Source organism: Cervus canadensis, chromosome 1 (genome assembly GCF_019320065.1).
Source record: "Cervus canadensis isolate Bull #8, Minnesota chromosome 1, ASM1932006v1, whole genome shotgun sequence".
NCBI lineage: Eukaryota > Metazoa > Chordata > Mammalia > Artiodactyla > Cervidae > Cervus > Cervus canadensis.
The window spans coordinates 855,492-882,817 of record NC_057386.1 but is presented as its reverse complement, the minus strand read 5'-3'; the positions used below and the strand labels follow the sequence as shown (position 1 = coordinate 882,817).

The 27,326-nt window shown below is 43.9% G+C and overlaps 1 protein-coding gene across 4 annotated transcripts in view; it reads right to left on the bottom strand.

The window, feature by feature from the left end:
- CEP112 (centrosomal protein 112) overlaps positions 1 to 27,326 on the bottom strand; it is a 299,121-nt gene that overhangs the window by 221,428 nt on the left and 50,367 nt on the right. For 2 of the 4 annotated variants that reach the window (XM_043443432.1, XM_043443639.1), the window contains exons 9-14: positions 23,883 to 23,969; positions 21,430 to 21,529; positions 17,406 to 17,524; positions 15,096 to 15,239; positions 830 to 996; positions 399 to 528 (exon numbers count right to left, since the gene is read on the bottom strand). In XM_043443432.1, the coding sequence (XP_043299367.1) occupies positions 399 to 528; positions 830 to 996; positions 15,096 to 15,239; positions 17,406 to 17,524; positions 21,430 to 21,529; positions 23,883 to 23,969 (747 nt within the window). The remainder of the gene's footprint in view (positions 1 to 398; positions 529 to 829; positions 997 to 15,095; positions 15,240 to 17,405; positions 17,525 to 21,429; positions 21,530 to 23,882; positions 23,970 to 27,326) is intronic. The other 2 variants (XM_043443510.1, XM_043443586.1) reach the window with 2 other exon arrangements.

The window sequence follows — 27,326 nt, the reverse complement described above, 5'->3', positions numbered from 1 at the left end:
TATTATTATATTCAAAATATTAGCTCTATACGTTATCAACAATATTATTAATTAACTATTAACAATGTATAGAGTTATTTGAGTTACTCAAATAATAATGTTACTCAAATAGAGTTACTCAAAAATGTTGTTGAAACAACTGAACATTACTTCTTGGAGTTTTATGTTTCCTCTTTCAAAAACTTTAGTAATTAGTTTAATTAAAAGGGTTAATTTATAGCAGATTTTAATTTATTAATTATTTATGTTGTGCTATATATTAGACATTTGGCATTAAATTAAGCAAAGGAGACTCATTTACACGCCAGACAGTGAGCTTCCGCAGGGCACTTCTGGTTCTGTGCTGAGGGAAGGGAATAACGACTCTGACTGGCTATAGCTATCAGCCCCTACACTACCTTAGAGGCAGAAAGAGCATGTTCCTTTTTCAGAAGGTTGACATCAGCGTCATACTTGGTTTGTAATAGTTTCAGGTTTTGCTCATAATCACTGATGAGATGGTCTTTCTCTTTATGCAGTGTGTTGCGCCTAAAAGCAACCAGAGAATAAAATACACTTCCAATGTATTTATAATCAACCTCTAAAATGGAATTTTTTAGCTAGTCAAATCCAAATGCATTATCTTTCAATACATCAAATAAGTAAGCATATTTTTATCAAGTGTTTTTAAACAGTATGCCTCTTACATTCAATGGTACTTAAAAAATTTAACAAACAGCAGCATTTAGACTGGAAACCTCCCAAGGTTAAATGCACGAGTTTTTTATTTTACCGCATAACTTACAGAGTTAACGTCAGTTTTTATGGCCACACCTGAGAGCTGTCTGACCTCAGACAGTACCTTGCCTTTACTTCTTGTAACTCATTGCATGTTATCTGGTAACATCGCTCCAGTTCCAGTTTTTCTTGAATTAATTTTTGTTTCTGTAAATTACTGTTCTCCGCTTCTCCAGTCAGCTGCTGGACACGGGACTCCAGCTCTTTGATCATCTGGTTCTGAAAGAATAGGTCATTGTTAAGAAAGCCTCTGACTTTATAACAATTCTGCATCATTAAGTAACCCGAAGAAAAATGCAAGGGATTAGAGATAAGAATACAAAAAAATGTACCATAAATCATACTAATAAAAACCAAACCAACCTCTAAATTAACTGTCTTTAAAAAAAAAAAAGGAGCGCTTTCTACCATGCAAGACAGGCTAACGTGTTTGTACGCTTTTAGCCTCTCATTCGTTCAATGAGTGGGTATCCGTTCGCTGAACAGCACCATTCTGATCTGGGGATATAAGCTTAAGTGCATGCATGCTAAGTCGCTTCACTCATGTCCAACTACTTGCAACCCTATGAGCCGTAGCCTGCCAGGCTCCTCTGTCCATGAGATTCTCTAGGCAAGATTACTGGAGTGGGTTGCCATTTCCTTCTCCAGGAGATCTTTCTGACTCAGGGATTCAACCCACATTTCTTACATCTACCGCACTGGCAAGAAGGTTCTTTACCATGAGCGTGACCCAGGAAGCCCACTATTTACATTAGCACCCTCTCAAAAAAGTCTGACAAAATATGTATAAGAGCTATATGTGGTAAATTACAAACCTCTGATGAAAGAATGAGAAAAATCAAAGAAGTAAATAAATGGAGAGATAGTCCATGTTCATGGATAGGAAGACTCTGTAATGCAATGTTGGTTATTCCCAACTTGATCTACAGATTTAATGTAACACCAATTAAAATCCCATAAAATTATTTTATGGATATGGATAAACTGCTCTTAAAAGTTTACATGGAGAGACAAAAGGAACAAAATACCCAATGCAAAACTGAAAGAGAAGAACACAGTGGGAAGACTGACACTGCCTACTTCAAGACTTACTATAAGACACAGTAATCAAAGCCCTGTGGCCTGTCAAAAGAAAAGACAACCAGATCAGTGGAAGAGAACAGAGAGGCCAGAAAGAGACCCCCATAAACACAGTCTGGTTTTTGACAGAGGAACAAAAGCAGCACAATGGAGCAAAGACAGTGTCTTCAACAAATGGTCCTGGAACAACTGGACAACCAATGCAAAAAAAACAACAACAAAAAAATCCAGACACAGATCTTAGAAACTAACTCAAAAGACATCACAGACCTAAATGCAAAACCACAAAAATCCTAGAAAATAACACAGGAAAAACCTGAATTGTCTTAAGTTTGGCAAGGACTTTTCAGATACAATATTCATGGCCCAAAGCATTAAAGAAATAATTGATAAATTGGACTTTATTAAGATTAACATTTCCTATTCCACAAAAGACAGTGTTTATTAAGAGAATCAGAACGTAAGCCATAAATGGGGAAAAAATACTTGCAAAAGACACATCTGATGAAGGATTGCTATCCAAAATATACAAAGAACTCTTAAAACTCAACAATATAAACCTAATTTAAAAATGTGTTAAAGACTTAGACACCCCACCAGAGAAGATATACAGCTGATGAATAAGCGTAGGAGAGGATGTCACATCACATGTCACCATATAGCATGGAAATGCAGATTAAAACAGCAATGAGACACCACTCTGCACCCATCAGAACACCGACAACAAACGCTGACAAGGGCTCGGAGCAAAAGGAACTCTCACAAGTACGGCAGCACATCCAGCCTGGAAGGCAGCTTGGCAGGTTCTCAGAAAACACACTCTTTTCATAGAATCCAGGAATCATGCTGCTTGGTATTTGCCCAAATGAGTTAAAAATTTGTGTCCAAACGAAAACCTGCAGACACGGATGTTGACGGCAGCTTTGTACTCATAACTGGCAAAAAGCAATGAAGACGCCCTTCAGGAGGCGAATGGATAGACCGCAGAGCGTGCAGAGGACGGGACAGCATTCAGCACTAACGGGAAATGAGCTCTGACCATGACGAGGCACAGAGGAGACCGACATGCATATTAACAAGCAGAAGAAACCAACTGGAAAAGTCTACGTAGCATACGACTCCAACGACATGATTTTCTGGAGACACTGCCAGGGGCTGGGCGAGGGGAAAGATGAGTAGGCGGAGACAGGGGACTTTTAGGGCAGTGGAAATACTATGTCTAATACCATCACGTTAGGTCAATCCGTGGCATTATGCATTTGTCCAAGTTCACAGAACATATAACCGCGAGACTCAACCCTGAGGTAAGAGACGGACTCTGGGTGATGGTGCACTCTGGTGGGGGTGTCCGTGGTGGCGGGCTCTGCTTCTCAGCAGAAGGGACAGGGCTTATGGGAATCTACCTTCCTCCTCAATTCTGCTGTGAATAAAACAGCTCTAAAAAAACTAAGTCTACAGGAAACAGGCCCTAGAACCATTCCCTTTACCACATGATTCGACTCATTTTCTCAGGCTCAAACTGATTTTGGAAATAAATTTTCTGTATAACGTCCATCCTAATTCCAACAAACAAAGATCAAATTGTCAAAGACTTTTACCCGGAGAGTCCCTTAGCAATTAATTCAACTAATCTGTATGTTTAGCACAGACGATAGATAATAAATGAATAGAACAAAACGGGCCAAAACAATCTGGCTGGCACTGTCTGAGGACACAAGGTCAGAGAGCCCCGGGGCTGTGCCAACAGAATAGTCACCAGAGGGAAGCGCAGGACTGGAAGCGACGAGAGGACTCGGGCGGAGAAATAGCACGCAGCCAGGCCCACGGGAAAGGCCAGGCAAGAGGGATGAAGGAGACAGCAGAAGGGACGGAGCAGAAACAGGCAGGCTTAACACGAAGACAGGATGGGTCTGACATGAGGCCCCATGCACTGGGCGTCTGCGTAACACCTGGCTGGTGACACCTGCTTGGCTTCTGGTGCAAGGGCGCTGTTAAAGGCGTCCCTACTATACAGCCAAGCGTCACACGAACTGAAAACTGGCTTCCGCATTAAGATCTGCGTTTACCGGACAGATACTTCTGCATACGCTGCTGCAAACTCTCTGATTCAAGAAGCAAAATGTGTGATCACAGTTATTCACTTTACTATTTGTATTTACTATATTTACTTTTAAAAGCATTTTCTTAACACACTGTGGATTAGACAAAATAAAGCAAACATAAAGTATCAATAAACAAAAAGAAAGTTAAACTCATGTCAGCGGAAACCCTACAGACATATATGAAACACCTTAACAGCATTTGGCCAAAATAATGTTTTTTTTTTTTTTAATGAATACAAAGACCCGAGGGGACACAAAATAGTGGAAACCTCAAAATGGGGCCAAAAGTTACAAAGATAAAAAGATGCTGATGTCCAGCCATATTTTTCAGGCTGTAACAAACAGGGAGGAAGGGGGATTCCAGGCTTTTTAACTAACTACAGAATCAGAGAGGAACAGACAGATTACCTTGGGCACAAAGAATACCTTCCCACACTGTGGCCTCAGAGGGGGCACTCGGAACACGAGGTTGGAGTTTGTGAACGGACATGGCTTGTAGACAGAAGTTACAAGGGGCATTAGGTTAGCAACTCAAGGTCTCGGTCGCGGGCAAACGAGACAACCTGCACATGTGGGACATGGAACAAGAGGAGGACGGGGGGAGCGGCCAGCAGGCCACTGGAAGGACCCGGAATGAGGCAACAATGGCCCGAGCGTGAGTGGTAGCTGTGGAAACAGAAGGGGGCGGAGTAGCTCCAAGCAAACTCCCAGAGAAGCAAACAGTGTGATCAAGTAAAACACTATCTGCGGGAAACGAGAAGCAGCAAAAATCATAGGCATCTCAGTTCCAAAACCAAACACTCCAAGAGGAATGGCACAGTGGGAATTTAGAGGAAGGTTGTGAAAGGGCATTATTTTGTTAGGAAATACAGACATTATTTTCAGCAAGTTAAGTACTAGGAAATTATAAAATATCTGATGGGCTTTCAGTTATATAACCAATAGATAGAATAAGAAATGTTAGAATTTTACATACAAACTTTGTGTGAAATCCTATAGGAGTCAAAAATTAGAAAGGATTAGTAATCAGCAACTATTTATAGTCCAAAGTTCAATTCCTATGGAAAAAGGAGCAACACATTTTACTTCATAAAATTCTTCCTGAAATATATATATACAAAATGCACAAATCTTAAACATATATCTTGATAATTTGTTACTTGAAAACAGCCATGAACCAGTGGTGGTGGTGGTTTAGTCACCAAGCTGTGTCCAACCCTTGTGGCCCTGTGCGTGAGAGCCGCCAGGCCCACGGGGTTTCCCAGGCAAGAGCACTAGAGCAGGCTGTTCCTTCTCCAGGGCATCTGCTGCGCCCAGGGGTCAAGTCTGTGTCTGCTCCACGGCCAGTGGATTCTCACCACGGGAAGCCGTGAGCCAGGACGAGCTGTCGGCAGGCCGCCCAGACGCCTGAGTGCTCGTCCTCCACAAAGAGGCAGCCACTACTCTGATGTCTGTCACAGAAAACCGTCTTCTGCTGAACTTTCTGTAAATAAACTCAGAGAGCACGCGCCCTTCTGGGCCAGGCACACCACCTCTCTGTGAGAGCTGTCATCCGTGACGCGGGTTACAGCAGCATTTTCAGTGCTACCTTCACGGCTCCATTGTGGAAAACACCCAAAATAATCTATCCATTTTACTGACTGACTGGTTGTTTTCAGTGTTCAGTTATTAACAACCATGCTGCTATGAACATTTTCACACGTTTCATGGTGCACGTATTCACCCGTCTCTTTTGGTTGGACATTCTATAGTGAAAATGTTCAGTCATAAGTGACCTGAAAACTAAGACCAGGCAAAAACTTGAAAGTGAATGTCTGTAACAGCCAAATGTTTGTAAGTGCCAAAAGTAGATGCGACCACGATGTCCTTCGATAGGGACGTGAATAAACAATGTTAATCCATATAATTGAATATTATTCAACAATAAAAAGAAATGAGCTATAAAGCCATAAAAAGACATGAAGAAACCATAAATGTATAATTTTTTATGAAAGAAGCCAGTCTGAAAAGGCTACATACTGTATGATTCCAATTATACGATATTTTGGAAAAGAAACTATGCAAAAAACGATGTTTTACAGACAGTTAAGGTGATCGGTGGTTGCCAGAGATCCTAGAGAGAGGGGCAAGGGAAGAACAGGATGAGGCATGTGTGAATTCAAGACAGTGAAAATGCTATGTATAAAACCATAATGGTATATACACGACTAGATGCATTTGTCAAAACCCATGGAATTTTAAAGCACAAAGGATGAGCTTTATGCAAACTTAAAAAAATAATTTAGTAGTTTGGGGATCCCAGGAAGAAATACAGGCTGTGAAAAGAGAACCTTGTTATATCACAAATATGTAAAAAACCTCGCTGAAGGTTGGCAGGCCTGGTCCCCCGGGGACACAGGTCAACAACCCTGAGTAACCCACGTCTGCACCAAGTGAACAGTCAGAAAGCGAACGGAGGACGGTGCAGGCCACGCTCCCACTGTCAGACTGAGCGCTTACGGGAGCGAGGAAAAGGCTGGACTAGCCCGTGCGGTGAAGGTTCACGGTTACAGACACCAGTAAGAGACTATGCTTAGCTTAACACAGAGGCAGTTGGTTATAGATACGAAGGTTCACAGATGTGCCTATACACACAGGCTTGTACACACACAAACACTGTCTGGTGAGAGGACAGGAAAGAAACGACACCCCCAAGTCACGGGCCCCCCGGAAAGCAGACCTCGGTCTCTAACACCATTCTCCACGTCCTCCACATTGCGGGGGGTCAGAGTGGCCCAGGGGCCTCCTGGAGAGTCTCCCAGTGGCTGAAGCTGGAGCAACTTAAGTGACAAAAGGAAGGAGTACGGGATTATACCCAGAACATGAATAATATCCACACTGATAAAAGCAAACTGCTCAATAAGTTAACAAATGAGGGAGGCGAGACAGATTTCCCTGTAGAGAAACTCCCGATAATTCAGATTCCCCTCCCCTGAGTATAGAGAGTACACCGCGCACTCCTTACGCACAGGCTACTCACGGGAACTTTCCTCCAGAGAGGACAGTGTGGAAAGGCGGGAGGCCACCCTCACGGGGGAGAACCCAGCACACACCACCTCAGCCAGGCGCCCAGGGCTAACGTCCACAGGGGTGGCCATGAGCAGCGTGTGCCCTTGGGGTGATGTGGAGAGCAGCATTTGACTTCCATGACCTACTGCGTCAGCCCACAACCCCATCTTCTCATGAGAAGAATGGGAGGCAGGGTGTCCTACAGTATTCCTGACCAATCCTCCTCAAAACCGCTGAGGTCTGAGACACGGGGGTGTCTGACACACTGCCACAACCCAAAGGAGCCTAAGGAGAAAACAGAATGTGGTGTCTGGATGAGATCCTGGGAAAAAGGAAGGACATTAGGGAAAAGTGAAGGAAAACTGAGCAAATTATGGACTTTGGTTTATTAACACATCCTGCTGATTTGCTGACTGTAACAAGCATACCAAAATAACATAAGATGTCACAAAGAGGGAGCTGGGTGTGGGGTACATGGGAACTCTGTACCATCTTCTCAAACTTCCTGTAAATCTAAAACCCTCTAGAAAATAAAATCTATTTGTTTAAATGGCAATCCTATTCAAAATAATCAACTGATGCTAGTCAGGAGATTCTTCTTTAACATTGTGAGGCTGGAAGAGAAACGCTGATGGCAGCTATGAAATGACGAATCCCAGCCAAGCCGGAGAGTGACGCGCTGCTGTCCGATTCATGCTCGCCACCAGCAGTGGTGGATAACTGTACGTGGTCGACACAGCGCTTTACGTCTCTAAGGCCTGTGATACTCTTAAACTCGATTCAGGTCCATGAACAGAACTTGGAGTGTCAGGGGCTTTGAATGGAAAAACACAGCTCATCTCTATTTCCAGTCCCCTGACGGACCTTCAGCATTTCCCTCCAACTATGAGTACAGTCAACCACCAATGAAGTATTAGCAGTGCCTGTGAATAACGGAAATCACAGGTAGTTTACAGACCAATATAGTGTGGGATAATCTCTAATATTGTTTCAGTCAGTTCAGTCGCTCAGTCGTGTCTGACTCTTTGCGACCCCGTGGACTGCAGCACGCCAGGCTTCCCTGTCCTTCACCAGCTCCCGGAGATTGCTAAAACTCATGTTCATCAAGCCGGTGATGCCATCTGACCATCTTATCTGTCGTCCCCTTCTCCTCCTGCCCTCAATCTTTCCCAGCATCAGGGTCTTTTCCAACGAGTCAGCTCTTCACATCAGGTGACCAAAGTATTGAAGTTTCAGTTTCAGCACCAGTCCTTCCAATGAATATTCAGGACTGATCTCCTTTAGGATGGACTGGTTGGATCTCCTTGCAGTCCGAGGGGCTCTCAAGAGTCTCCTCCAACACCACAGTCCAAAAGCATCGATTCTGCTGCACTCAGCTTTCAAATATTGTTTACCCTCATCATTATTCATAAGTTACTACACTTATTAGGCCCACTGCTCAATCATGATATTTATTGCATTTGTTTAGAAGCATATGTATTACTTTATCATGACTCTAATTTATTAATATTTTGATGACTGTAACTATAATTTCTTTGTCATCTTATATAATTTTATTAAATTGTCAAATATTATGTGGAGAGGGATGCATAAACTTCACAAGATTGCCAGTGGCATCTGTGCTAAAGAGAGGGGTAAAGAATTCTGCTAAGAAAGCCTAAAATCTCAATAAAACCACTCACAGACTTTGTGTGTCTAAACCCCTGATGTGAAGAGAGCCCTACACTTTACAGCTGTCACCGCCCCAAGCATCTAAGAACACTGCTACCGTTTTCATATTCATAAGTTGTAACACGTCGTTCTAAAAATCCAGTGTTTCCATGTGTAATTGTTGGTTTCACACAAGGAGACCCCGCCAATACCAAGAGACATGGGTCTAATCATCTGTACAAATGCCTGCTTCCAAAAAAATGGAACGGGGAAAAAATAAGACCCAATTAAAAAAAGAAGAGAGCCTGAAAGAACAACACCCAGGAACTAATTCTCAGTGACAGTCTCGTCTTTCATCTTAAGCCGCGCCTTGAACTCTACCTTGTTTAATTATTAAGTCAGGAGCGGCTCAGCAAGATCTGTCTAGTTTTGATGATTCTTAAATTCAACCCTGCTGACAGACCCTGTCCATTCTTCTCTATATTTTACTGTTGCCTAATGACAAGGTCTGAATGCTAATTTTTAAATTCAACTTTCATTAAAAATAGAAAGCAGTTTCTCTAACAGTAACCTCTTGGCCCCAAAGTATGACTTTAGTTCACACTACAAATTTATAAAAATTAAAAATTCCAATGTGAAAGCTATTACTCTCTTAATGTTATCTAACTAATGAAAAATAACAGTGCAGCAAACATTGTAGGCAATTAATATGTTTCACAAATTTCAACCCTACAATTACTTAATATATTCATGTTTGTGAAAATTTAGGAGGCTGAGATGACAAAAATGTATTTCAGATATAAATTTGGCTTTTGTTCACAGCCTTGAATATCATCCTTGTGCTGATTCCCCAGAACAGACCCCTGATCTTGCCGAGGACAGCGGGTCCACGTCGGGCACCCCCGCCCCACCAGGGAGCAGCCCCGCAGCGGCAGTGCTTGCCCTCACAGACCCCAGGCCCAGCCGCCTGTCCCCCGCACCGCGCCCATGGCCCTGGGTCCCCAGCGCCCCTGAGTCTGTTCTCGGAGCCCACAGTTTGTTCTCTGCACAGAGCAAGACAGACACATTAAGAGTAACATTCACATGGAACCACTCTGATGTACTCAATCCACTACAAATGCAATGCAAGATGCCAAAAATTCATGGAATTGTATGCTTTAAAATAGATGAATCTTACAATATACTAATTATAATCATATACCAATAAAGCTGTTTGGTGTTTTTAAAGGATCAATCACGAGGTTTTCCCTGATCTGTGCCCTGACAAATTCTCCTTCCACCTTGCTCTCTGCTCACAGGGCCCCGTCCCTGCTGCCGTCGGCTGGGGTGTCCCAGATTTGGGATTTTTGCACTGGCTGTTCCTTCTGCCTGAAATTCCAGAAGATGGTGGAGCAACATGAGGAGGTGAATGTGCAGGAAAGCGTGGCCCTAAGACGGTGCCCAAGTGGAGACACAGGCAGCTTCAAACATCAGCAAACATCTTCGATTTTTATGCGTTAAGTGTCACTCCAGTGTTGCCAAGTGTGAGTATTTGGGGCATTATTTGACCCCTTTGTGTTTTTCATTTTTCTTTAATTTCGAGAAATTAATTTACATTATTTCTTCAAAAAGATCTATCCTTCTTACTCCGTGGTCTCATTCCATGTTTCTGTCTCCTTGCACTTTCTTCCAAGCCTTTGCTCCTAGGATAGTTTTCCATTCTGATCTTGGTGGTGGTGGCTGTGTTTTAGTCACTAAGTTGTGTCCGATTCCTGCGACCATGTGGACTAGGAACCTACCAGGCTCCTCTGTTCATGGAACTCTCCAGGCAAGAATACTGGAGTGGGTTGCCATTTCCTTCTCCAGGGGATCTTCCCGACCCAGGAATTGAATCCAGGTCTCCTGCATTACAGGCAGATTCTTTACCGACTGAGCTACAAGGGAAGCCCATTCTGATCTTGCTGCTGTTGCTGCTAAGTCGCTTCAGTCGTGTCCGACTCTGTGCGACCCCATAGATGGCAGCCCACCAGGCTCCCCCGTCCCTAGGATTCTCCAGGCAAGAACACTGAAGTGGGTTGCCATTTCCTTCTCCAGTGCATGAAAGTGAAAAGTAAAGTGAAGTCACTCAGTCATGTCGGACTCTTCACAACCCCATGGACTGTAGCCTACCAGGCTCCTCCGTCCATGGGATTTTCCAGGCAAGAGTACTGGAGTGGGTTGCCATTTCTTTCTCCAATTCTGATCTTACTCTCATTTAATTTTTTAGTAGACTTCCTTCTGCTGTATTTATTGTATTGTTTCTAATTGTATCTATTACACCTTTTATTTCAATTCTTATTTTTCATATCCAGTGTTATCATTGGGAAATATTCTAAAATGTACAGACGTTACAGCAAGGCTAGAGGGACTCCCTGGTGAACCAGCAGTTAGGACTCCGCCTCCCAGAGTGGGGGGCCCGAGTTTGACCCCTGGTCAGGGAAATAGACCCTACATGCTGCAACTAAGGATTCTGCAATCTGAAGGTTTGGCGCAGCCAAATCATATAAAATTTTTTAAAGTTTTGTTATGGGACATTTCAAACATACACAAAAGGAGGAGGAATCGTATAATAAACCCACTATATTCTTCACCCCAATTCCACATCTAGCTGGTTCTTAAACTGTCCAGCACTTTACCTGCTGAAGCCCCACCTGCAGCCCCTCCTCCAGAGGTGACAGCAGGACAGGCCCTGGGCCCTGGAAGATCCACATGGAACTGTCTGCTGCTTAGGTTCCTTCCAGGCCGACTCAGGGTTCTGCTTTCTTGACCCGGCTGGCTCCGAGTCAGCCCACCCCTCGCCTGGCCCAACCCCAGACCGTCCCCGCTCTCCCCTCCATCCCGCTGGTCACGGCTGCGTCTCTGTGGGAGGGAACGGAGGTACACACTGAGCTCAGCCTGCTGTCTGCAAGCAAACGCTCACCAGCTTCCTGAACTGAGGACCTCCTTGCGTATACAGGTCTCCCGATCATTGTTCTTGTATGTTACAGCTACCTACTGAGCACTTACTACATAGCTTAACGTATGTACATTAACACATCTAACATTCCCAGCAACACACCCCACACTGCACTCCTGCTGCCACCCCGCCTGATGGACGAGGACACCGAACACCCCAAGGGCTGGCCCGGCACTCAAGCCGTTAAGGACCTGGAACTGGAGCCCGAGACCTACAGCCAGCTCCGCACCACTGTGGGTGAGGCGTCCCATCCCTTCCGCCCTCTGACGCGTGCCCTTCAGCTAGTCTGGGGTCTCCAAGACACGCCTCGGTAACAGACTCTGGCTCAGACTCCTCAGCTTTAAATCCAAGGAGGCACTCTGGAAAAGCCAGGAGACTGAGGGGGCTCAGTGGCCAGGGGACGGTGCTCGTGCTGAGGATTCAGGGTCTACGTGCCACGAGGTCAGATCACATATCAGGAACAAGGAGGACGAGGTGCACTGCCTCAGACGTGAGGCCCCGGGTCCAGGCGCCCTCAGCCCACCTTCTCCAGGCTTCCGTAATTCAGGAAGGCAGCTGAGCCTCTCAAGGCTGAAGACCCACTTCGCAAAGCAAAGACTCAGCGAGGGGCTCTGGGGGCCCTCCATCCTTGCTAGGAGGACGCACCTGGTCTCCTGCTGTGTACGCTGGTGGCCCCCCTCTGAATCCTCAGGAAGAGACTCTGGTCTTACCCACAGGGCATCTTTGTCTGCTCCCTCAGTCAAGACAGAGCGACTAAGAAAGACCTACTTCCACCAGCCACACGACTCCACCTCCTCATCCGTCTGTCTTCCCACGGGCATTACAGCCACACCACTCCACCTCCCGATCTGACTGTCTACCCACCGGCATTACAGCCACACTGCTCCACCTCCTGATCTGACTGTCTTCACACCGGCATTACAGCCACACTGCTCCACCTCCCGATCTAACTGTCTTCCCACTAGGATTACAGCCACACTGCTCCACCTCCCACCTCCTGATCTGACTGTCTTCCCTCGGGCATTACAGCCACACTGCTCCACCTCCTAATCTGACTGTCTTCCCACGGGCACTACAGCCACATCACTCCACCTCCCGATCTGACTGTCTTCCCACAGGCATTACAGCCACACTGCTCCACCTCCCGACCTGTCTTCCCACAGGCATTACAGCCACACCACTCCACCTCCCGACCTGACTGTCTTCCCACGGGCACTACAGCCACACTGCTCCACCTCCCGATCTAACTGTCTTCCCACTAGGATTACAGCCACACTGCTTCACCTCCCACCTCCTAATCTGACTGTCTTCCCACGGGCACTACAGCCACACTGCTCCACCTCCTGATCTGACTGTCTTCCCACGGGCACTACAGCCACATCACTCTACCTCCTGATCTGACTGTCTTCCCACGGGCACTATAGACACACTGCTCCACCACGCGATCTGACTGTCTTCCCACAGGCATTACAGCCACACTGCTCCACCTCCCGACCTGACTGTCTTCCCACGGGCATTACAGCCACACTGCTCCACCTCCTAATCTGACTGTCTTCCCACAGGCATTACAGCCACACTGCTCCACCTCCCGATCTGACTGTCTTCCCACAGGCATTACAGCCACTTGCTCCACCTCCTGATCTGTCTGTCTTCCCTCAGGCATTACAGCCACACTGCTCCACCTCCCGACCTGACTGTCTTCCCACGGGCATTACAGCCACACTGTTCCACCTCCCGATCTGACTGTCTTCCCACGGGCATTACAGCCACACTGCTCCACCTCCCGATCTGTCTGTCTTCCCTCAGGCATTACAGCCACACTGCTCCACCTCCTAATCTGACTGTCTTCCCACAGGCACTACAGCCACACTGCTCCACCTCCCGACCTGACTGTCTACCCACCGGCATTACAGCCACACTGCTCCACCTCCTAATCTGACTGTCTTCCCACAGGCATTACAGCCACACTGCTCCACCTCCTAATCTGACTGTCTTCCCACGGGCATTACAGCCACACTGCTCCACCTCCCGACCTGACTGTCTTCCCACAGGCATTACAGCCACACTGCTCCACCTCCCGACCTGACTGTCTTCCCACAGGCATTACAGCCACACTGCTCCACCTCCTAATCTGACTGTCTTCCCACAGGCATTACAGCCACACTGCTCCACCTCCCGATCTGACTGCCTTCCCACGGGCATTACAGCCACACTGCTCCACCTCCCGACCTGACTGTCTTCCCACGGGCATTACAGCCACACTGCTCCACCTCCCGACCTGACTGTCTTCCCACAGGCATTACAGCCACACTGCTCCACCTCCTAATCTGACTGTCTTCCCACAGGCATTACAGCCACACCACTCCACCTCCCGATCTGACTGTCTTCCCACAGGCATTACAGCCACACTGCTCCACCTCCTGATCTGTCTGTCTTCCCTCAGGCATTACAGCCACACTGCTCCACCTCCCGACCTGACTGTCTTCCCACAGGCATTACAGCCACACTGCTCCACCTCCTAATCTGACTGTCTTCCCATGGGCACTACAGCCACACTGCTCCACCTCCTGATCTGACTGTCTTCCCACAGGCATTACAGCCACACTGCTCCACCTCCCGATCTGTCTGTCTTCCCACAGGCACTACAGCCACACTGCTCCACCTCCCGATCTGTCTGTCTTCCCACAGGCACTACAGCCACACTGCTCCACCTCCTAATCTGACTGTCTTCCCACGAGGATTACAGCCACACTGCTCCACCTCCTAATCTGACTGTCTTCCCACGAGGATTACAGCCACACTGCTCCACCTCCTAATCTGACTGTCTTCCCTCCGGCATTACAGCCACACTGCTCCACCTCCCGACCTGACTGTCTTCCCACGGGCATTACAGCCACACTGCTCCACCTCCCGATCTGACTGTCTTCCCTCAGGCATTACAGCCACACTGCTCCACCTCCTGATCTGACTGTCTTCCCACGGGCATTACAGCCACACTGCTCCACCTCCTGATCTGACTGTCTTCCCTCGGGCATTACAGCCACACTGCTCCACCTCCCGATCTACTGTCTTCACACGGGCATTATTACACATTCCCAGAAAAACAACCACGTCTTCAGTCAAAAAGACTGAAAGAAATAAATAAAACAGAAAGGAAAAAAGTAAAGAAGTTATCTCTAGGCTGAAAGTCAGTGGGGAAAAAAAAGGAGAAAGGTTTATAAAAGTTTGGTGGGGTAAAAAAAATATAAAAAAGAAGTGACAACAAACGACCCCCAGGGAAAACCCCAGCCACTGGAGGAGGCCGCACACTGCCACATGTAAGCCTGTGCTGGGAAGGAAGGTGAGTGGTTTTAACTCCACTACACACTTGCCTTGCACTGCAGGCTCTGGGAGCGGGGAGGCCTGAGGACAGGGAGGTGAAGAGGACAGCTCATAAAGCGACAAGACAAGGAAAGCAGACGTACTGTGGACTGCGTCTGCGCCACGTATTCACCCTCCATTTTGTTCAGCCGCACATTTGTGTCCTCGAGCAGGTCTTGAATATTTTCCGTGTGTCGCTTCTGAAGTTCAAACTTTTCCTTTTCCATTTCTGCTACAGCGTTGTGGAGCTACAGAGGAGAAGAACTGACTCTTTCACTACTGTTACAGAATGGACCATTTTGTAATTCAGAAAAAAAGCTTCCCTATATTTCTCTATTTATTTATATGGTGACCTGAACAACGAAAGATATAAAATATGCGAAGTAAATATTCCTGTAAAGAGCATGATTAAGAAACAATTTTTTCTTTACTTTCCTGAATTGAAAGTTTTATTGGATAAACAAATATTAAAGGGGATGATCCACCTCAGGCAGAATAGTAAATAAATCAGATAACACAATGCATCAGGTAAACAGCACCAGAATCAGCCTCATATCAGAAAACAAAGGTATTTATAATATTGCTATCAATTAAGATTGCTATCTCACAAAATTTTCATCTTATTTGCATGAAACCTTGTGCAAGAGTAATGTTCAAAATGCTTTATCCTTCAACCTGACTCCCAACAAGAAACTATTTTTATCCACTCCATAAACTACACTAAGTGGACACAAAGGTGGCACGTGTCAATCAAAGCCAGCTCTCGGGAGAGCTGCACGCTCCATGTCTTTGTGCACACTGGCTGTCTGAACGAGGACTGTGCACATATGCTGAAGTGGGTGAGATGCTGAAACAGGGATGCAACTAAGGTAAGGAAACCAATTTTCAATGGGCAGCCTCTAAGGAAGTGGAAAACCCAGGTGACAAGCCTCGTGGGCATTTGTCCACCTGTCTTCACAGGCGGGGAATTCGGAATCTAGTTCCTGTTGTCCACCTGTCTCACAGGCGGGGAATTCGGAATCTAGTTCCTGTTGGTCACCTGTCTTCACAGGCGGGGAATTCGGAATCTAGTTCCTATCCTCTGCACCCAGCCCGGGCTCACAGATCTGAAGCCTGATGGAGCTCAGAATAGTTATTCCAGGGTCTGGCATTTATATATACATTTAATCAAGTCAAAGTAAGTTATAATTTATATAGTTTTACAGATATTGTAGAGTGTTTTCCAATTACTGCTGGCCTGGTTTTAAGAAGACGGGTGTCTTGAGTGAAGTGTTAAATAATGAAATGTGTACTTGCAGCAGCCAGAAAAAAAGACATGCCAATGTTACAGAAAAGGTAAAAGCACACAAAGGAACATGAACCTAGAAGGGCGCTCCGTCTGCCCTCTGGACAGGGGCCCTCCTCACACGGCCCTGGAGCCACGGCCCCAGGACACAGCCACCCAGCGTTGGCTCCAAACACCCGGAGGGCCCAGGAAAATGCCCAAACTCAACCCACTGGGAGATGGTCAGCTGGAGGAGTTCACCAAAGACCTTCACGGCTGACTTACTCAAAAGAAGTGACGTGTTTCATTTCTCGTGAGTACATATTGTAGTTTCAACCAATGGTGAAGAGCTCCTAAGTGAAAGTACTATGTACCTGCATGCGTGCTCAGTCCTGTCTGACCCTCTGTGACCCCCTGGACTTTGGCCCGCCAGGCTCCTCTGTCCATGGGATTCTCCAGGCAAGAACACTGGAGTGGGGTGCCATGCCCTCCTCCAGGGGATCTTCCCGACCCAGGGACTGAACCCGCATCTCCTGCATTGCAGGCAGATTCTTCATCACTGAGCCACAGGGAAGCCTGAAAGTAGTTACTATGTGGGACTAGGTAAGACTTTTATGACACATTATAAGTATTTTTTACATTACTTTTGGCTCTGCTAAATTTAATGAAAATGTTTTTCTTAATTAAATGCTCCTCTAAGAATAATCCATCTACAACTGATTTTGTTTACACCAAAAACAAGTTTATACTACAACTATTGTGTCATCTGAGATTTCAGAAAAGAAATGATCCAGGGGCCTACATCCAAAATTTGAACAATTTAACTCCCCAAAATTACCCTGCTATTATATCCCTATGAATTCTGCTTAAAGTCTATTAGCTCTGACAAAAATTCAAAGCCTTAATTAAATCCAAGAATTGTTAAAAGTAACTTTTCTAAATGAAAACTAGTTTATAAACCATTAAACTTCCAGAAAAAAGTATACCAAAACACAACAGCTATTTCTAGATAGTCTAGAACACTATTACTTTTATTTTTTGAAACTCTTCTTTATATTTTGTGAATATCCATTATTTTATAATTAAGTAGGCTACGTTAAAGTATAACCCTTTATATTTTTCCATCACTATTTTATTTTCTGTAGCTTACCTTTTTTTCCCAATCATTATTCAGAGATTCTGTGCTCTGCTCACATATCTTTTTTAACTCTGCGATCTGGTTGTCTTTGGTCTCTCTGATAACCTGGCATTCGCGGACGAGGGTCTGAACTGTCAAAAATGACGAAAACATAATTAAACCAATTCTAGCTGCCACATGATAGTCCGGTGATAAAAAGCAAAGTGCACCAGTTAACAGATCATCCCATCTTCCTCCCAGTCTTCTCTGCTCTCCCCTAAAATATCTCTTCCTCCCTCCTCTTTTTCCACGTCCACCTCCGCAGCCCCGGTGAAGCCCTCACGGCTCACCCCCAGACCACACGCACGGTGTGCTGGCCTCCCTAGCTCTCCTGCAGGGTGTCCGCCACCGCTCTGCAGAGGCCCTTTCCCCGTGCCGACGCGGCACCACCACCCTCAGACCTTAACTCCCAGTTCCCCTCCCACAAGAGAGACCCAAAGCCTCTGACACGGGAAACGGCTCCTCAGACCCGACTGCTTTCTGGCCGCATCTTCAGCCACGTCCGTGCGTTTAACCTCGTAAACACACCAACCTATCTGCAGATCCACTCTTCTCATCCTCCTGCCCAGATGCGCCCACCTACCCGCCTGGACTGCCCTGCTGCCCTGCTGAAACACCACGTGCTCAATCAGTCTCAGTTCAAGTCACGCCTCCTTCCGGAACCAACCAGTCTCCTCCTCTTGCAGGGGCAGAAGGACACTCCTCTCTATGCCCAGGGGGCCTCCTAGATTTCTACATTAAGTCCCTTATTACCCCGCATGCTATAATAGTTTATGTCCTTCCTCACTGAGGAGAAAGACATTCCAACCCTTTAACCGCAGAGCAAAGACTGGCAGTCAGGCGAGTGCCCCAGACGCCGTGTGCTCAGCCCGCAGACAAAGAGACCCACGCTCAGGTCTGCCACTGCTCCTGGGTGCATTCAAGTTACTGGGACTGAAGCAAAACACGCCCTAAACTACATAAAACATTTCCCTTATAAAGCATTCAAATTTCTATCTTCTTTTTAAAACTGATTTAAACGGTCATTGATTTGAGTAAAAACTGTTCAATATATTCATGTCATCCGGATGCAAAATAAATTCTGTTGTGTGTTTCTTTGAAAGTGGTATTTTATTAGCCTCCTTAATATGTTCTTCTTCACTTACTGCAAGATACGAAAATTTTCATAAACATTTACATAGAAATTTCTTTCACTTTTATATCTCAATGATGCAGCAAATAAGTGAGAAGGAGACGAGTCCGAGTTAACCTGATATTGTTGTTCAGTCAATAAGACGTGTCCGACTGTTTTCGACCCCATGGACTGCAGCAGGCCAGGCTTCCCTGTCCTTCATTTTCTCCCCGAGTTTGCTCAAACTCATGTCCATTGAGTCAATGATGCCATCCAACCATCTTATCCTCTGTTGCATTCTCCTTCTGCCCTCAATCTTTTCCAGCCTCAGGGTCTTTCCCAGTGAGTCTGCTCTTCACATCAGGTGGCCAAATTATTGGAGCTTCAACATCAGTCCTTCCAATGAATTCTAATAAAAAAGATTTTTTTTAAAAGTGTAAGTCACTCAGTCATGTCTGACTCTTTGTGACCCCATGAAGTATCAACCACCAGGCACCTCGGTCCATAGAATGCTCCAGGCAAGAATAGTGGAGTGGGTAGCCATTCCCTTCTCCAGGGGATCTTCCTAACCCAGGGATCGAACCCAGGTCTCCTGCATTGCAGGCAGATTGTTTACTGTCTAAGCCACCAAGACTCAGGGTTGATTTCCTTTAGGACTGTTTTATCTCCTTACAGTCCAGAAGACTCTTCTCCAGCACTACAGTTCAAAAGCATCAATTCTTTGGCCTTCAGCCTTCTTTATGGTTCAACTCTCACATCTGTACATGACTACTGGAAAAACCATAGCCTTGACTATATGAACCTTTGTTGGCAAAATGATGTCTCTGCTTTTCAATACACTGTCTAGGTTTATCATAGCTTTCTTTCCAAGGAGCAAGTGTCTTAATTTTGTGGCTGCAGTTACCATCTGCAGTGATTTTGGAGCCCCCCCAAAATAAAATCTGTCACTATTTCCACCTTTTCCCCTTCTATTTGCCATGGAGTGATGGGACCAGATCTTATAGTTTTTTGAATGTTAAGTGTTAAGCCAGCTTTCTCACTCTCCTCTTTCACCCTCATCAACAGACTCTTTAGTTCCTCCTTGCTTTCTGCCATCAGGGTGGTATCATCTGCATATCTGAGGTTGTTGATATTTCTCCCAGCAATCTTGATTCCAGCTTGTGAGTCATCGAGCCCAGCATTTTGCATGATGTACTCTGCATACAAGTTAAATAAACAGGGTGACAATATATACCCTTGTCATACTCCTGTCCCAATTTTGAACCAATCCGCTGTTCCCTGCCTGGTTCTAACTGTTGCTTCTTGACCACCATACAGGTTTCTCAGGAGGCAGGAAAGGTGGCCTGGCACTCCCTTCCCTTTAAGAATTTTCCGGTTTGCTGTGATCTGCACAAAGGCTTTAGTATAGTCAATGAATAAAGCAGAAGTAGATGTTTCTCTGGAATTTCCTTGCTTTTTCTATGACCCAATGGATGTTGGCAATTTGATCTCTGATTCCTCTGCCTTTTTTCAACCCAGCTTGTACATCTGGAAGTTCTCGGTTTATGTACTACTGAAGCCTGGCTTGAAGGATTTTGAAAACAGCCTTGCTAGCACATGAAATCAGTGCAATTGTATGGCAGTTTGAACATTCTTTGAATGTTTAAAGTGCCTGGTTTGAATCAGAATAAAAACAAAAACCTAGAAATAGATTTTAGATGTGTGCAGCCACTGATGTTTGGAGCGGTTCCATGACAGACGCCCCACTTTCTTCTTGCTCTTCACTGACATCGGATCGTCCACAAATCGCGCAGAGTCTCTTTTCAGGTTTGCTCTCGCCACCCCCACCGCTATTCCTGAGATATTCTGGGTCCTCATCATCTTACACATGACATGATGGAGGCACAGCATCCCTGAGTTGAAAGGATTTTATATACATTACATCTCCAATCGCACTGCTTTATGAGTAAGAGGCTTGCCGATGGGCCACAGCAGATGCTGAAGAGCAGGTTTCCTAAGAAGGAAGATGCTCACTCCCTCTCTCCCCCTCGCCTAACCCACTCTCCCCCGCCCTGTCTCAGCAGCTACAGGATAAACTTGAAATTTCTAAATCTGAAATTCAAGGTCATGCTCATATGACGCCAAGTCACCTACCTTAGTCGTTGTCAGTCTCTCTCTTAACATGAGGATCTCCACTCTAGACAGATGGTTCTGCATCACCCTTCCCACAGTTTATGAACATCAGCATTCCCACCCCAGTACCTGGAACTCTCCTCTGCAACTAACTAAATCTTACAAAACTTTTAAAGTTCCTTCCCCCTCCCCAAATATTTCCAACACTTTCCCTAAGACTGTCCACTACATTTCAATGTTTTGACCTATAGTCATAATCAATTTAACACTTGATTACCTGTTTTCTTTTCCTTCGTAATGAAAGTATAAATGAGGAATACTTTTAAATGTTCTGTCCATCACAACATAGCATATACTATAAAGCATAAAGTAGACATTTAATGGAATGAACTTTTATTAGACCAAGACGAATAATTTCTCTAGACTCTGTTGTGAAAGCCAGTATGTTCTATTCTAAGACTGACCTATGGCCATTCCAGTCCAATGAAGAGGGAGAGGATTAAGAGAGTAACAGTTACAGACTCTCCTAAACCTTTAACCAAACCAACCACCATTGCTACCACACACACACACACACACACACACACACACACACACACTCAGGTTTTTCTGCAGTCATACACAAGTTCACATCAGCGCACCAACAAAGGAAACCCATACCCATACAAACTTTCCTATCTCACACTACAGTCAGAAATAAAACTGTACTTTATGGAAGCCCTAAAATAAAGTAGAAATGTCTTAATGGATTTATGTAACAATAGACAACATCACCTTTCTTCTCAAGTTTTCTAATAGTCTCCTCAGTTTCACTTTGTTTCTTTTTGTATAAAGTTTTCATTTCTTCTATTTCATTATTCTTTCTTTCTAAAATCTGCAAACAAATTTAAAATATTTTAGTACACTATATTATTTTATGTATGGAACACATAATTTTTTTAAAAGAGCACAATATTCTTTTAAGTCTATCTCAGCTAATCCTGTAAGTGGCTTCCCAAAAAAAGATGTAAAAATTATATTTTAGTGCATTGGCAAAACATTAAATATACTGTAACAGTTGATTACCGAAAGAAATATGCTGTTTCAAATTTTCATGTACCAGTCCTTAAGGAGATTGTAACTACTAAATTAGCTGGTTCTCTAAAATGTAACAGATGACGCTCTCACCAAGTAGCAGAGAGCAGCATCAGAAAGCTGACATGCTGACACAGTGCAAGCCCCTCCCAGCCCTGAGACGGGGGCCCTGCAGACACGCGCACCCCGAGCCCCCCACAGGGCCTTCTGTCACTGCCACGCACAGTACCGAGCACGCCCAGACACACGGGAACGTGGGTGGAACAGACGTCTTTTATATTTAGTTCTGCTCTTGGGAATCAAATAAGTCAGCTCAAAGTATGTCCAAAATTGTATGAATATTCTACATCATTAATTTATAATTTCAGAAGTTTTTAAATGGATCATTAAATACTTTTAAATACATCCAATACTTTAAAAAAATTACAGAAAAACAAAGTATAGGAAAGTGAGCAAGCAGGGTAAAGACATGTCTAACCAAGGGGGAAAAGGAAAACCAAACAGGCAGAAGTATGACTACCCACTTTTCTTACGGTTGAGGTATATTCCTACACACGCAAATTCAATTTTTGAAAACAGGTTATCACCTTGTCTAACCAAGTTTTTCTTGTATTACCAGCATCTTACTTTACCTTTCATTATTTTGGTCCCACCTCTAAGAACAACTGATAAATAAGTAAAGGAGCCAGTTTGATCTCCATGTCCATAAAGAAGCAGATTAGGAAAAGAATGTGTGCAAAGAGATAAACACTTTCAATTTTATTCCTTCCCAATTCCTAACACATAGAAAATGCCATACATGCAACAAACTGATGAATATACTTTCCAAATCTGGCATGAGGTCAAAGATTTTATTTATATTTTACCTGGCATTTCAAACTAGTTGCACTGCTTTCTTTTTTCATGCAGAATTTATTTTAAAAGAGAAATTCCTGGAAAGGATTCTACTATTAAATGTTTTTCTTAGAATAGCGCTTTGCAATGGACATACCAAAAAGCCTATTTCAAACTCTATTACCATGATTTTTCCAAATATATTTCTATATTTATTTATATTACACATCAATATTTTATACATCAATAGGTTCTATTTTCAATTTAGACATTGTATTATGCTCTATTGAAATTATATTACTGAACCTCTTAACATATTTATGATAGAGAACTGCTTTTATCTAACCATTTATGCTTAGGTAAAATTCTAGTAAGAACATAAAGTAATATTTGCCTTTAAAGTCTGAATGGAAGAGAGGAAAGTCAAGGAAAAGGATTCAATAGTTTTTCTCTAATTTTCAATCAGTGGTTTCCCTCCTGTTGCTTTGCAAGAAGGTGAGCCCAATATGTGCCTGACTAAACACTAGGAGATCTTCAGCTTTAAGAAAGCGGGGCAGGGTGGTGGGGGAGACAAAAGCAGGTTACGTGACGCTCTGGCCCCCACTCCCTCCCTCCAGCTCGGTCGCTTCCCTCTGGGGAGCAGCATCACAGGCTTAATTCTGAAACGGACAATGCCAAGTTTCTATTTGGATCAACTGTCATGAGTTCAAAATTCATCTATTAAAATTATATATCACTACATTTTAAAAATCAATACTAAAATATAGTTATACAATTATAATGTATAATAACTATACATTGATGACTTTTGCTGTGCCCATTAAGAAGAAAAATTATACTTTAAAGTACAAATTGAAATACTGGAAGGCATAAATCCCAACGAGCTACTGAAAGAAAGCCAACACTGGCCTCACAGCACGCACTCTACACCAAAGAGAACTAAGTTCAAGATTTCTTTTTAAATTAGAAAGGAAACTGCAATTGCCAGAAGACTGAAAGAATATTAGACCAAAACAAACTCTAGTATTTACAGCCGATATTTCATTTCAACTGTAATGAACAGCAGTGATAGAATGTAAAGGGCTGTAAGAAATAAAGGAGACCTTGAAGATCATGTAAACTATGAGGACTCGCATGAATACATCTGTTTAGCAAATGAGGTTTAAAGATCAGCTTTGCTAGGATATTAATTTAGCAAGTCCCACTTATATGTCAGACTCTCATAAGCACATAAATATAATAAGTGGATGGATGGTCATGAGACCTAGAATATTTCAAATGCTCAATTCTAAAAAAATAATAAACAGTGCACACCCTACCTTCTGAACATCAGCATCGTGCTTCTGCTGCAATTTAAGTTTCTCTTCATGATATTTAGCTTCCATCAGCTTTGTTTTCATGTCCAACTTCAAGGAAAATATTTTAAAGGTGTTATTAATTTACTTTTCCATTTTGAAAAAGTACACAATTAAATTAAAATAAACTCTTGTATGAAAGAGAGCATCATTTTCCATGTTCACCTTATAGTCACTAGTCCAGCAACCACGCTACATACACTCACACACTGGGTGTACTCTGTGATCACCTCCAAGTTGATTAAAATTCTTCTGAACAAACCTCATTCTACAGGCTAAAGAACACAGATTCATCAGTGATACTCAGCCCACTCCACTCCTCCGAAAGGGTCATTGTGAACTGGTATTTTGCTAAATCCACTTGGTATTGTGTGGCACAGGCCAGGAGGATCCCCGACATTTCTTCCTCTCTTCTTCCTTGGGGCCCCACTAACTCCATCACCTCCTGGCTGGCTGGGGGGCTGATGGGGCAGAGGTGATGCAGACAACTGCGACAGACGTGTTTTCTCAGAAGTGGCTTTCCCTCCACCCTCTCTTTCTGAAGGATGAGTAACCAAGACCTCAGGTGGGGACACTGCAGCTGTGAGCTGCGGGCGGAGAGGCTGCCCACCAGCCGGGTCCCCCCGCGACACAGCAGAGCCGCGCACTGCCCATGCGCCCCGCGCTGCCGTAGGAGCGCTAAGCAGACTCTCTTCTCTAAGCTGCTACACCCTCAGCAATACATAACTTTTTATTATGAACATTTCACACACAAAAATATGTATTTTTTACACCTTGCCTTTCTCTCTGAAAAATATCTCCTGGAAATCCCTCTAAAAACACTTGCTCTAGTTTTTATTCATTTTTTAAACAGTTACCAACTATTCTTTCATGAGGAGAAAATAAAATCTGTTCAACCACTCTTCTTAATGCATATTCACTTTCTTCTCAGTCTGTCTCCACTAGAAACAACACTGCAAAACATTCTCATGTATGCACCCAGCACACCTGGATTTTGCTTTCTAAGGGTGGGTTCTCAAAAGACATGGCAATGATTCAAATCATCTAGATATATTTTGCCCTCTGTTAAAGGTAAATTCACATTTCTGCTGGAAGAACAGACATCTCACTACGATCCTAATGTGCATTTCCCTGAAAACTACGGTGTGTTGGCCCCTTGTCACATGTTTCAGCCAGTTCAGTTCAGTCGCTCAGTCGTGTCCAACTCTTTGCGACCCCATGGACTGCAGCACGCCAGGCTTCCCTGTCCATCACCAACTCCTGGAGCTTGCTCAAACTCATGTCCATCGAGCCAGTGATGCCACCCAACCATCTCATCCTCTGTCACCCCCTTCTCCTCCTGCCTTCAATCACTCCCAGCATCAGGGTCTTTTCCAATGAGTCAGATCTTCACATTAGGTGGCCAAAGTACTGGAGTTTCAGCTTCACCATCAGTCCTTTCAATGAATATTCAGGATATAAATATGTCACATGTTTGGGGCCTTCTGAATCTGGTCTTCTATGAAGGCCCTTTCACAATTTTCGTCCACATTCCTGTCTGTCGATCAGTAAAATCTGGTATGCAGGTTTTATTATGTATTAATTTAATGTGTGTATATACATTCACAGTTTATCTCTAATATTTTCCCCAAATTGATTGTTTTGCAATTGATTTTATTTCTTATTTTTTTTTACCTTACAAATTCTTTATGTCACTTGAGTCAAATATTTCTATCATTTCTTTTATTCATTCTGAGTTTGGAAAGGTTTTTGGGTAAGAAAGATCTGCTGTCAAGATTTTTGTTGCTTTGAAACTTTTTGTCTGGGTGTTTACAGGTTAAGTTTTAGGTACATCCACAATTTTTGGTTATATTTGTTTTTAAAGGAAAGGACCCAATTTTATTTTTTTCCGCGTAACTGAAAGGTTGTACCAGCATCATTCATTAAATAAGTCTTTTCTCAAGGTATTGACAATGAACTTTGTCACTGTGATTTTATTAAGGGGATTTAATTTTTTTCTTGAAATGTTCTTGGTTCTAACCATATTGTATCTGCCTCATAAAAGCAGCTGAAAAGAGTATCCCCCTCTATTATCTCAGAGAATCTGTGTAATACGTGATACTGGAACACAGTTCTTCCTTAAGTGTTTCCTTAAATAAATATGTATTGTAAAGTAGAGTGTGTTAATCCCCTTTCTGATAACTGTAGGTATTCTTTTTAAGTAAACCGACACTCACAAGTGCTAGGTTTCCTAAGTCACGTGGACTGAGTAAGTGGGCTCAAACTTTCACCGTCGCAGCGGGTCTGCTGGTCTGCCCTGAACTGGGAACGGCTCTGCTACCCGTGTCTGATGCCATGGCATCACGCCTTACTCAGTTGGAAAACATCAGTTCAATGAGTTGCAGAGATTTCCAAATATTGAAAATTTCATTACATAATATCAAAACCTCACACTGGTTAATATTACCACCAATCTCACCGGAAAAGTCTTAGTATTGGAAAGTTCTCAAGCTCACAGTGACTGATCCAGGGTTGCCAAAATTCTACTTTGTATTAAAAGGTCAAATTCTATCATTAGCAGCAAATACGGTCAGTTGTTTTGCTTAAAGTGACAGGTTCAATTTGTTCACTTTCCAGAAACTGTCTCCCAATAACCAAGTCTGAATAACCATATTTTGTCCGTCAGTCATTACATCAAGTAAAAACGACATCCCACAAGCAGGAGCTATTACAGTCCATAACTGAGGAAGCACACGGGGTTTTCCTTCTGGTACTCCGATACACGCCTGGATATGCACCCTAAGCCCTCTATACGCAGTTCTACTTCATCATTCATCTAGCCAGAAGATGTGTATTTGAGTTACAAGATCTAGTAGAATTAAGAATTTTCTACTTGCTTCACTGAGAACATTCTTAAGTAAGTACGATTGGTAATTTTTTCCCTGGGAGCATGTGGCAGTGAAGAATACGCCGACTGGTACAATCTGGTGCCGCCGCCTTGACGTGGGTCAGGACACAGTTCTACCCAACACTCTGTGTGCAAAGTCAACATAAACGTCAGTACAGTAAAAAAATTTTTTTAATTATTGCAAAAATAATTTTGACCTCATAGACCTCATGGATCTTAGGGATCACAGGGTTCATGGCCCACACTCTGAGAACCACTGCCCTAAAGAAACTCTTGTACATATGTGTCAGGAGACACGTACAAGACTGTTCACAGGTTACTGTTTGCAAAAGTCAAAAATTAGAATAGATTCGTCAACACAATGGCAAGAAAGTGTGGCAGATTCATTTAATAGAAAGTACCGCAAATGAAGCCAACTACAGCTAAATGCCTAACAAACATGAGTGTTACCCACATACTACTGAGCAGAAAAGTTATTTTATTTAAATGAAGTTCAAAATCCACCGAATGGAAGTATTTTC